The sequence below is a fragment of the Castanea sativa genome, chromosome 6 (assembly GCF_040712315.1).
Source record: "Castanea sativa cultivar Marrone di Chiusa Pesio chromosome 6, ASM4071231v1".
Taxonomy (NCBI): Eukaryota; Viridiplantae; Streptophyta; class Magnoliopsida; order Fagales; family Fagaceae; genus Castanea; species Castanea sativa.
In genome coordinates, this window is record NC_134018.1 from 3,435,084 (window position 1) to 3,447,870 (window position 12,787).

At 33.3% G+C, this 12,787-nt stretch overlaps 1 protein-coding gene across 1 annotated transcript; it reads right to left on the minus strand.

Moving 5' to 3' along the window:
• Positions 1-1,183: 1,183 nt before the first annotated feature.
• On the minus strand, positions 1,184-8,516 carry LOC142640660 (GBF-interacting protein 1). Its single transcript, XM_075814848.1, has 9 exons — positions 8,162-8,516; positions 6,867-6,910; positions 5,961-6,027; positions 5,319-5,406; positions 4,525-5,162; positions 4,010-4,274; positions 3,317-3,614; positions 2,075-2,518; positions 1,184-1,920 (listed from the first exon to the last, which is right to left on the minus strand). The coding sequence occupies exons 1-9, from the start codon at positions 8,379-8,381 to the stop codon at positions 1,639-1,641; spliced, it is 2,346 nt and encodes a 781-aa protein (XP_075670963.1). The 5' UTR covers positions 8,382-8,516; the 3' UTR covers positions 1,184-1,638.
• Between the last annotated feature and the right edge of the window lie 4,271 nt (positions 8,517-12,787).

Below are 12,787 nucleotides of genomic sequence, written 5' to 3' on the forward strand. Positions count from 1 at the left end.
CAAAAAAATTCCTCCATTTTTATTTCCAAATATTTTGAATTTTTATTTATCTTCTACAATCTAATGCAACCAGCCAACATAGTAACTTTGACGCCATCCTTGTCATGTGGAAAGGTTCGGAAGGGTGTTGTTGAGTTTTACAAAGGGTTATGCTCACTTTGATTAATTCTAAAAGGAAAATGTAGTTGCTTTCCTAGCCAACTTCCCAAATCAGTGCTAGATTCCTAAAGGGTTAAGATTTTTTTTTTTCCTTTTTTGGATTAATTTGATAGTTACAACAATGAGAAGGAAGATTTGAAACATATTGCTCCTTATTACGGAAAATTATTAGGTACTTCCGGAGTACCATAAATGCGTACTCCCCCCCTCACATAAATAGTGGGTTCCACCATGAATTTAATTAGTGGAACCCACTATTCATGTAAGAGGAGGAGTACGCATTTATGGTATTCTGAGAATACACAATAATTTCCTCCCTCATTACAACCAAAAAAATAAAAAAAAGACTATTACTTAACTATACAAAATTTTTGATTTATTTAAAACATTTAATCTGAAACATAAAATAGAAATTTTTTTTAAAGAACAATAGTTAGGTGCTATTCTTTAAGTTATTTTTTTAAAATTATGTCATGTGATTTTTTTCTTATGAATGGAAGTGTATTTTTTAAGTTAAATAGCCACGTGACAAAATCATAGGAAAAGAACCTAAAGAACAGCAATTAAGTTATTGTATATAAGTTTTGTCATATCTAAGAGTCCAAAGAGTAGAACTAAATATATCAATAAATTTAAAACATTTAATCTTAAACATAAAATGAAAAGAAAGATTATTGAAACATAAAATGAATTCATTCTAAATGGAGAGCATCATTTTTCGTCAGGAAAGGGTAGAAGACTAATTTTCGTTTACTTCAAGATGAAATAAAGCTTTCATCTTTATTAGAGAAAAAGACCTTAAAAATAACCCAAAGCATGGAATTGATATTCAAAAACACATCACCCATCGCCATAGTAATTTCTTTTTTCTACAATATTATTACACCCTAAATTTCATACAGTTAGAACTTGATTCTAAAATATATATATATACACACACGCACATATACCTTGGCACCAAGCCACCAACAGCAGAAGAAGAGAAAGGAACAGAGTGGAAGAGGGGAAAGAAAGATCAACCATGTAAGCTGTAATCAACCCATATTTGAATTTGCCCATTAAAACAAAAGATCAGAGCCAAATGCCAATTCTCATATATCAATTACAGTTGTATAATGCTTCATGCTCTACCAAAATGAGAGATACTGGTGAGACAAAAGAAAGGAAAAATTGGAAAATCTCACCTACTCTATTGAGCTCTTAGCTTTCTATAACATTTTTAAGAAACTACCAAAGTCTAATAAAACAGCTAGATTTTGCTACCCAAAATAAAAGACTAGAAAATAGATTAGGAAAAAACTAACTCAAAAAAAAAAAAAAAAAAAAGCCTCCACCTATCTCCCCCACAATGGTCAGCATCACATATCCCCACAAGATAATTCCCAAAATTATCTGGGCCGCATTTTATATTTACACTCAGATCAGGCCAGACTTGATCCACACTGACAATCTATTTCTACAATGCAGCCTCATGCCAGATCAAAAATTACTAATCCAATTAATCGGTGGATGTTGAGCCTGCTGAAAAACACCAGTTGGAGGTGCTACTGTTTCAACAGCTCCAGCCATTGCCTGTGACTGTTGCAGAAGTGTCGAAGGAGCGGCTAATGTCTGCCCCGCATAAAGTCCAGCAAAGGCACCATGACCAGCCTGAGCAAGTGAGAAAGCCATGGGCTGTCCATGAGGGTTGAAGTTGTACAAAGAATTGACTGGCAAGTTGGGTATATCTTGGCCTGGAATCCAAACAGTTGAACCCTCACTCTGCAAAAATACCACAAAAGGTACTTAAAGAATTGTGTCACAGAATCCGAAAGCTTTGGAGGTACATAAGACACATAAACCCTATAATAGAATTGGCTATAACTTGATGACAATGCAAAGGGAAAATTTTGAGTAAGGATGAAACAAAACCAACCAGTTGTCCAGTCGTGTAGACATGATTTTCCTTCATCTGAGATGATGAAAGATCCTCGATACCAGTAGAGCTTCCAGAGGTGACTGCTGAACCAGGATTGTGACCAACAGGGGGAGCTATGAATGAAGCACCAAAAATTCCAACATGAGCCGGGTTTCCTGCATTTGCTCCAGGCTTCAATTGAGGCAGAGGTGATTTAACCCCAGCAGCAGAAGCATTAGGTGCTGGGGTTAAATAGACATTGCCAGAAGATGGCTGCTGGGGAAACCCATTGTGGCTTAAATATTGGTGAATTGGTGGCATATAAAATGGATGGTAGTAGTGACCGTATGGGATGAAGTTAGCAGGATATGGCTGCCTCAAAACAGGAACCGATTGTGGGGGCACAGAGCTCTGAATTGGTGGAGTAGGGCTACGGCTAGACAGAGCCGGAGTATTCCCATTCTACAATATGAAATAGTATCATAAGCACATAATAGCATATAAAAACTGGCAAAAAGAAGAAAATGTCAAACTGGCATACCACTCAAGTTCATGATGATCCTAAAATTGTTCATGCAAACTCTAGCCCATCTAGAATTCCATATTACACCATCACTTCAGCAACATGATTCTAAATAAATGCACACCACATAATTTCATGCTGACCCTAAGATTGTTTGTGCAACTCCAGACATGCAAAAGCATAGTCCATCTCGAATTGCATATTACACTGTCACTCCAACAAAATTATTTTTACTTTTCTCAGAAATATTGCAATGCAATAGAAAATTTTTAATCGTGGCGTTGATACACTTTATGGTGGCACCATCCTATGTCATGAATATAAATTTTGGATTAAATTTGATACGTGCTAATCTTGTCCTCAGCACAAAATTTCAAAAACATATTCCACAAATTGATCAATGATGGTAATCTCCAAATATAGTGGGATTCCAAACATTTTCAGGGCAGTTATACATGAATACAAATGACAAGTCTATAAAACCAAAGCATAAAAAAGTGTGCACAACTACAATAAGAAGAAAGACACAGTTGTCACTAGCAGACTGAGTACAAATTATTAACAGTTTCAACAATATTAACAAAACCAACAAAAATGGTATTTGAAATGCAGTGGAATTGTAACAAAATCAAGATGAATATACTAGGATACCAAACAGTTATCAGGAACAAACAAATTGGCATAAAATAGCTGCATACATGAATGGACATAATAGAGAAGCAGAGTTTAAAACTTACAACAAAGTTCGAGAAGCGAGATGCTTCCTGTGTCTGAGTTTCAGGTCCTTCAAATTGTACAAACTGGTTCCCTAGCATGGTTGACACTAAACCAAGATTGTAGTTTGGTCCGTTTTGAATGTTTGGGTTTCGAGGGACTTCTGGAAGCGACAATATTTCCTGGTTTAACTGGTCATCTTTGGATTCTGCACTAGATGCATTGCCCTCTGAAGGAGGTACTTGTTCAAGAATAGGCTGAGAGACAGAATGTGGATGATCAGGAAAATCTTCTTGTGTATTTGAGGATATGCTTTGGTTGCTGCACACAAATAGAACATAATATGGTCACTTTAAGTTTTTCTCTAGAAAGCAACCAAAATTATTTTTATTAATTATTATTATTATAAAATATTTAAAAATTATTTATAAAAAAACAATAATAAATAAATAGAGCAAACCATAATTAACCCACCCCCCCCCCTTTCCAAAAAATCAAAAAGATAACCTTGTCCACATGGTTCTAATTCAAAATGACAGATACATTTCTACATCAATGTTCTTGTAGAAGACTATCCATAAACAATAGAGCAAAATAAGAGTCTACTATGAAACCACTTATCAAAAAAATAATACTTCGAAACCACTAATTGAAAAAAATCTACTCCAAAACTGAAAATTAACTAATCTAAAACTACAAAATAAACATTCACCAACCTAGAATGCTCTTTAGCAGTTTGATCAGTCTGCTGAGAAGACTCAGCAGCACCTGAAGAGTCATTGTCACCACCAGTTCCCTTGATGGATTTCACACTTGATCCAAATGTAGATTCGAAGCTTCCAAAAGTCAATCCACTTTTCAGAGCTTCAGAGACCTGGAAGTGATTGGGAAAGGTAACAATTTGCCTATCATTAACATTCACCTCAGCTGGTGGCTCAGAGATGACTTCAATGGTAGTAGTTGCAACATCAGATGCAAGCACTGTTTCAGAAAGGCAAGCAAGTACAAAAATTTGAGTATGTGTACTGCAACCAAATCTAAAAAGCTTGACACATTTATAGGACTGAAAGAACAACTCAAATGAAACCTTATGAGGGTGCAAATGTATAGTTAGCAAGTGTAATGATCTAAAAATGTTCAACACATGCAATACACATGATACTATAATGTTTCAAGCAACTGCAGAAATTTTTGTGCTTATAAAAATGCAACAAGTAGCCCAAAAAAATACCTTCATTAGGGATAACAGACTCTTGTGTTGACTGACTCGCACAATCTGACGAAGACCTAATGGCCAGAGAACCTTCAGATACCGAAGAAGAGAGTTGCGAAGTCTCAGACACCTTATTCTTTTCAACTGCTTTGGACTTGCTTGTTTCCCTTTTTTTGTTCATGGAGCTCATAGTCCTGGAGGCTGCTTTTTCATTCTTGGACAACTCTAATTCACTAACATCTTGAGAAATATGTTTGTTTTTTTGAAGATCACTTGGTTCAGTAGCAATTCCCTGGCTCCCTGTTCCCTGTTTAGCTGTACTCGCAGGACCAGGATGTTGGGAGATAGCTGGCATCAGAACCGGATCTGAAGCAGAGGAATCAACTGCAGACACAGTTGCTGGAGTAGCAGAGAGTGACAGCTGATCAGCGCCTGATGGGGACTTTCCTTGTTTAACTCCAGACGCAGAGCCAGTGGGGGCTAAAGCTGCAACAGCAGCATATTGTGGTGGAGCAGTCCCTAATTTGTTTACATCAACAGCTGAACTTCCTTTAGGAACATTGATAACACCACCCACAGATGATTGGGAGGTAGGACCGTGACTCCCACTACCATTTGAAAGGTTTGTGGGACCATTAGGTATGACAGCTGAAGCCCTGTAAATGAAAATATATATACATACGCATTAAGATTTAAAAGTAGTATTAATAAAAAAATCTTTCCAAAGATGCGATAAGTGTAACTGGATAAAATACAAAAACAGTCTGGATAACTAAACCTATAAAAGCACAGACTTGGGTAACAAGAATTACTTTGTCAAGAGAGGAGCCGCATTGTTCTTTGTAATGTGATTGATGCCATTTTCCCTTCTAACAGCAACATTCTTCCTACCACCATTATCTGCAAGAGCAGTTTGTTAAAAAAAAAAATCAACAAAAGTGGGTCAAAACCCAGCAAGCTGGCAGCAATATGGTGGCAGTATCTATACATCAAAAACAAGAAAAATGGGAGGGTTCCAACAGTGTGCAACAACACCAGGTATTTAAAATTCTCTCCCACAGAGATCAACACGAATAAATACATTTCCATGTTGCCAAGAGCCTTGCCGCTCAGTAGCCTTGCCGCTCAGTGGCATAGCCTGCTCTCCTTTACTAGAGAACTAGGGTTCAAATCCCCCCTCCACCATTGTTGTAATTATCATTTTTTAAAAATATAATAAAAATACAACAATTCCATATCATGTCATTTATTATACCAAATTCCAATGTATAATATGGCCAAAAACTTTCATCTGGTAAAAACGATAAAAATGAAGGTATGACTTTCCTCCCAAATTGAATCTAGAATACACAGTAAGTGCACACGCCCACGTGCAGGCCTCTGTGTGTGTGTGTGTGTGTGTGTGTGTGTGTATAGAGAGAGAGAGAGAGAGAGAGAGAGATTAGAACAGTTACCTTGACCACCCCGAGCAAATCGCCCCTGCGTCGACCTAGAACCTTCAGGTTTTCTGCTACTCAAATTCTGCAATAGTACAATGCATCAGCATAAATTCATCTACCAAGCTTGATACAAGAAGAATAAGAAACACTAAATTGGACATAATCACCATACTTGTATACCTAACCAACCACACAAATTAAGGAAAAAACCCAAGATAACCTAGAACTTCAGATTAGCCATAACAAAAAAATAAAATGGGTAACAAGTTAGAGCATTAATTTTTGATAATTCAATAATAATACAACAATGGGAGAGGGGGGGTTCGAACCTTGATCTCCTCATGAAGGAGAGTAGGAATGCCACCAAGCTACAAGGCTCTTGGCAACAAGTTAGATTATTAATGATCAAAAGTAATTAATTTATAGATCAGTCATATGAAATATGCATACGCACACATATACATACATATTGATCCCCATGGAGAAAATTCACCAGCTAGTAATTCAAATATTCACCCTCATCCTCAGCCTAAAAACAAGAAATGATAAAACGACCAAATCAAAGGTCTGAGTACATGTCACATGAAACAACAGGATTATATTTGGAGAGAGGTTGTAATTCTCTTTATAAAAATATTTATGAATCTCTTATCATGTACTGCGTTGAAGCATGTTACTACAATTCCAAACAATAGTTTCAAATCCAAGATCTAAGAACCACCAGTACTCCATGAAAACTAACCTACTTCTTTTGGAGGGTAAGTTAAAAAAGTAACCTACTCAGGAAACAAAAATTGCGAGTTTAATTTATCTATTTACAAAGAGCTTCAGTGAGACCAGATTCTATCTATTTCAAGCAGTGAGCTGCATATTAAATGAGCTTTCTCAGTGAACTAATATACAAGGACAATGATATCTTACCTCCTTTCTCCGGTCACGTCTCTTTTTAACCTCATGAAATGTATCTGCCAACCCAAACAATATACACATATCATGAAAAACCAAAAATAAACATATAATAAATAGTAACACATGTTAGATGTGTAATATTGTGTGATTGTGGATGTGAAATGGGATAGAAAATCAACTTCTACACATTTTTATGCATCAGGAATCAGGACGCAAACAGTGATGGAAAGGATGCAATTCAATGAGAGATCTTAGAGACTAAGATAGAATCAATAAAACAAGACCATGGTAAGTTACACAACCAAGTTAGTGTCCTGACAAGTTGTTTTTCTTCAAAGATGAACACATGCATCAAGGATAATATATTTCACAAAGTTTAGAGCTACCCCCAAAAGATTTTATCTAGAAAATTAAACCTAGAAGGATTAGAGATTTGGGCCTCCACAAACTAAAGCCAGTGAGAACCAAAGATCTTCAGAAACACACAAGTATCCAAATGTTTATATGTTAATATCAATACACTATACTGGCTGTCAGACATGTTTAATCGGTATAGGCAGTTTTTCAATTTTTTTTTTTTTAAACCAAAACAACATGAGATATAATGTTCACTGCTGCTCGATTGCTTAAAAAACGTTACAAAGAATGAAATCATTAATTCAGACCAAATTAATGAAAGTTCTAACCAAAAAACAGCTCTCGCTTGCCTCTAACCAATACTTAACTGAGATTTCCAGAATACAGAAACCAAAACACCATAAACAAAGCAGAAACAATATTAAAAAATTATTTTTTCCCTTCTTCAAAGTTTCTCATCCACAAATGCAGTGCAATGCAAGAAAAGATACAAATCAAATGGTGTACCTTAAAGTCAAACATTCAATATAACACCATATCACAAAAATAAACAAAAGTTTTACGGGATAAAAATATCAATTTTTCCCATCATTTTCTCAGCAATCAAACACAAACCAAATTAGAAATTTAAGAACAAAAAAATCAACTCTTCTCCACTACAATCCATAATGCAGTCCCTTAGCTATGTTCACCAAAAAACAAATCCAATTTTCCCCTTTTTTTTCTCTTCCACCAAACACACAACTTTCACAATAAAACACAAAACCCAGAAAAACCCACCTACCAAAAACCCCATAAATCCCAAAAAAAAACACCCCCACCACAAAAAAACACAAACACAAAACCCTAAATGCACCAAAATAACAAACACCCAGAACCACAAAACCCCTAATGTAGGGATACAGAAACAGAAAACCCCAAAAAGATTGCGAATTTATAAGCATACATACCCAAATAGAGGAGCTTCTGTGCTGTCTCATTGGGATCCATAGAACACTCCTTGAGCACAGCGTAGATGTCATCGTCGCTGTGTTGCTTTCCCGTGATTTCTCGAATGTTCTGGATCGTCTTCTTCATGTTGCTTGGGATCGCGGTCAAGCCCCTTATCCCTCCTTCCCCTTGGCCTCCATTACCATTACCATCACCAGCAAGAAGAGCTTCGCCGCTCATGTTTGTTTTTCCTATGTTTTTCTGCTTTGCTTTCTATGTGTTTGATGTAATGTCAGAGACAAAAGCGAAAAAGAAATAAAGGGGAGAGAGAGAGAGAGATTGAAAATGTATGTGTAACACAAAGAAGATTTATATATAATGACCTAATTGTAATAGTATCATCAGTGATGGTGGTACTTTTTTATATATGCATAGAGTGATGGCTTGGTCGGTGTGTTTTTATATAGGGGGTGAGGGTTTGGTTTTGGGTGGGTTTGGGAGGTGAGTGTGTTGGAGAAGTGGTATTTCTTTCCTTTGTGCTAATATTAAAAAAATATATATAATAATAATAATATAGGATTTTGGTTTTTTGGGTATTTTATGTATCGTGGATACTTAATCTTAACCGTCAAAATATGATATTGTCTTGTTTAATATATTTTTGATCGTGAATGAATGGTTAAGATTGAGTAGGTATAATAATACAGAAGAAAAAAGAGAAGGTGTTTACCGTAAAATGACTCGGTTCATGTATGGTATTGTTTATTTTGTTGGAACAAATAAAAAAAGTTGGATTTGACTAAACGGTTGGTAAAATAAGGTAAGGCTTTAAAGGACTATACCTAATAAAATAAGGTAACTCATTAATGAATTCAGTCTTGTGCCGTAACGGATGTAGAATTTTTATTTTTATAATTTATTTTTATTGTTTGGGTGTATTTTTGTGATTTTGATTTTGTTTTACGGGAGCTTGTTATGGCAGAGGGATTGGATGAGGTCGAATCAGGAAACCCTATCCTCTCTCCATCACTTTTTTAAGGTGAGAGAAATTCATGCGAGGTAAGTTAAAAATATGACAATTTGGAGGGTTTCTTCATCCTTAAGTAGGTGAATTTGATAGTAATGAAATAGAGATGAAATAGAGATGAAAAAGAGAGTGATGGACAATTGTTAGAATGCTAAAAGAGATAGAAAATAAGTGTCATGGGGGATGGTAGTAAATTATGTGTATAAAAAGGATTAAATGATATATATATATATATATATATAAATGTGTGTGTGTGTGTATATATATATATATATATCAATATATGTATGTGTATAATTTAAAATGTATTAAATAAAACACACACATTACAGGGCAGGGTAAGAGACAAGGCATGGAACAAACACATTAAAGGTGAATCATGCAGGGTGAGGAATTTTTCCATGCTTAAAAAGGAGGCTATGTTGTTTCGGGAATTTTTAAAAAAATTAATCTAAATCATTCTCTTTTTAGAGTAAAATTATAATTTTACCCAATTAATTTTTAAAGGAAAATAAACCAATTAAAAATTATATAGCTTTTTTTTTAATCTAATTGAATGGTTTTTATGTATATAAAGTTTTTTTTTATTGAATACACATAAATAAAAATGGTCTATATATTGAGAATGGTGGCATTGTGGGAGTGGGTTAGCAGTGAAAATTACAAGAATTTTTTTTTTTTTTTTTACAATTTGTTAAGATGGTTAGTCACAATAAACCTATCATTGACGTGATTTTTATTAAACAAAATCACAACTGTCTGTATTAGCAGTTGCAAAAAAATTGTATGAAAATTTGTGTCACTAGACTTGTTATGAAAATGAAATATTATATTTATAACATTTTCACAACAAATTCTAAGCAGTAAGTTTTTACTAGTTCCAATTTTTTTTTTTTGAGAGAGAGACCACTGAAATTACTTTTTTGTGCATTAATAATAGCTAATAACAACCGACCACTGAAAATTTGTTGTGAAATATTGTGGACATAACGTTTCTCATTATAAAAATAAATAAATAAATAAAAGAAGCTAAAGTGAAGGAAAATGTGTTTCTTTGAGGTTAACTGAAAATAGTAAGGGTTTTCAATTGTTGGAAAGTTTATTTCATATTGTTGGAAAGTTGATTTCATAATTTTTTTATGCACGTTTTCTCTTCTTTGTGTGATTTCCATTTTATAATCTTCTTTATGAAACTCGAGGAGAGGAATTTTTGCTTTGGACAATATTTTTTTCTGGTATTTTGAAGATTTCCATCTTTAGTTTTTTTTTTTTTTTCTTTGCTTGAGTGATTTTAATTTTGACTATGTTTTATGGACCACCATAAGTTGCATGGAAAGAGAAAAAGGGATTTTCAGGTTTTGAAGTTATTCTATTATTTTAAGATTTTGGTGTCTGCCTTTTTTGGGTTTTTGTATGGAAAATATTTATTTTTCTTATGTTTGAAATTTTGGTGCTTTTTTTTTAAATAAATTTTTATTTGTTTTATGACAGCTCTAAGTTACAACTTTAAAGGAAAGATGGGGGATTTTGATTATAGGTATTTTCATATTTTGCATGGGGGGGTTTTTTATTTTTATTTTGAAAACTTTTAAATTTTTATTCTTTTTTTATTCTTTATTATCAAAGCAAGATACCAATTGATTTTTTTTTTTTCAGAGTGTCATATCCTTGGCCTTTTCCGGGGGTTCTTAGGTCGTGTGATATAATTTTTTTCCACTAATAAGAGTGTGATATAATTACCTATGAATCCATTTTACAGTTAAGTTTATTTCATGTTTTTTTTTTTTTGATAAAAAAGTTTTGTTTCATGTATCAAACAATATATTTGATGTCATCTCATTTAAATTACATACTTAATTCTAAAACTAAAAAACACATACACATGTCTTTAGATTTACTTTAATATTTAATATTGATGATTAAATGAATTAATTCAGATGGAGGTGACCATTTTTTTCCATAACAAATAAGATTAAAGAGTAAATTTTTAAGGAGTACAAGCTATTCATAGCAATAATTATCTCATACATCAAATATATGCATCATTCCTCTATATTTTATGGACCTCATAGTTATGTGAGACCCACATGCTATGAAAGAAAATATGCATATATCTAATACATGAGATATCTTATTGTTAAAATGAACTTATAAAAGTTGTCTCAGTGGGAAAGTTACCAGGTTCTCCTAGAGTTCATTGATGTGGTGATTCATTATCTAACATCAATGTTAGATCTCACTATAAACTTAATTAATAGAACCTACTATAGTTCAAAAAATTAATAGAACCTACAATTAAATGAGATGAGAAAGTACCACATTATTATACTTTTGAAATAATAATTACTCATCCAATAAGACAAGAATGGTAAAACTTACCTACATACTTTAAGTGCAACACAATAGACTAGGCTCTCCAATTAAATTTAAGTACTTTTCTTTTTTTTTGAGACAGAAATCTACTATACCCTAATATAAGTATATAGGTGTGTGAAGCTCTTAAAAACTGGAACTCTAACCATTTACTCTCCTACCCCATAAAAACTTATACTTATAAAATGACAATCACGTCGAAGATGAAAAAATGTATTAAATTCAAATACTCGATTGCAATAACTAATAAAACAAAAATAGTGATTTTTTTAAGGATAATTAAATTCAACTTAATCAAGTGTTTGAATTCAAATTGACCTATCTAATATATAGCACTGTTGTTGTATCTAAGTTTTACTATGGAAAGAAATTCAGATAATCATTTTACTATTTATCAAGTAATCAATCAAAAAGCTCTTCCTTGACCGCATCCACTTGCTCTACAAGGTAACCCAAGGGAAAAAAGAAAAGAAAAAAAAAATCAATCGACTTGCTCTTCAAGTTTTCTCAGCAAGGATCTTCTTAATTAGCATCTCCTTTTTGGACCGGGTTCCAAAAGGTTGATATATAGATTACTTTGGAAACCTGACGTGGCAATAGCAACATAGCTTATTATTGTTATCATTTTTTTTGGGAGAAAACTATTATTATTATTATGAGTTGGTAAAGGAGAACAGGCTATTTATGCGTTTCACAATCAATTAAAAGCTAATTTTTGTTTAAATTATTTACTATTTGCGGGTATTATTGAATATTTTTGTCTTAGTTTTATTTTAAATAATTTAATTATCAACTTTTAAAAAAAAATAGTTTTTAATTTTTTGTTTCATATTATGCAAATAAGTTATTAAAAATAAACAATTTCCAAATGGACACATATATGTTACATAGCTACAAAGCTTTTGACCTAGAGTGTGTTTGTATAAACGGTTGGGAATCGACATTTTGGATTTAAAATGAGCATTTATAAAAAATACTATGATGAATTTTTATTGCAAAACGGCATTTTGAGTTTCAAAAACACGCTTTTAGGGTCCTAGATCACCTAACCAAAATGACTACTAAAAAGAAAAAATAGATATTGAAAAAAATGGCATGAACAAAGTCATTTGGTTCATAATTTGCCATTTTCAGCTAAAATATAGCAACAACAAACAAATTTTTTGACAAAAATGTGTCCAATTGTTGCAACTGGCCAGTTGCAAAAATTGGACACATTCAGCTTTCACTCTTTGCATGATACATT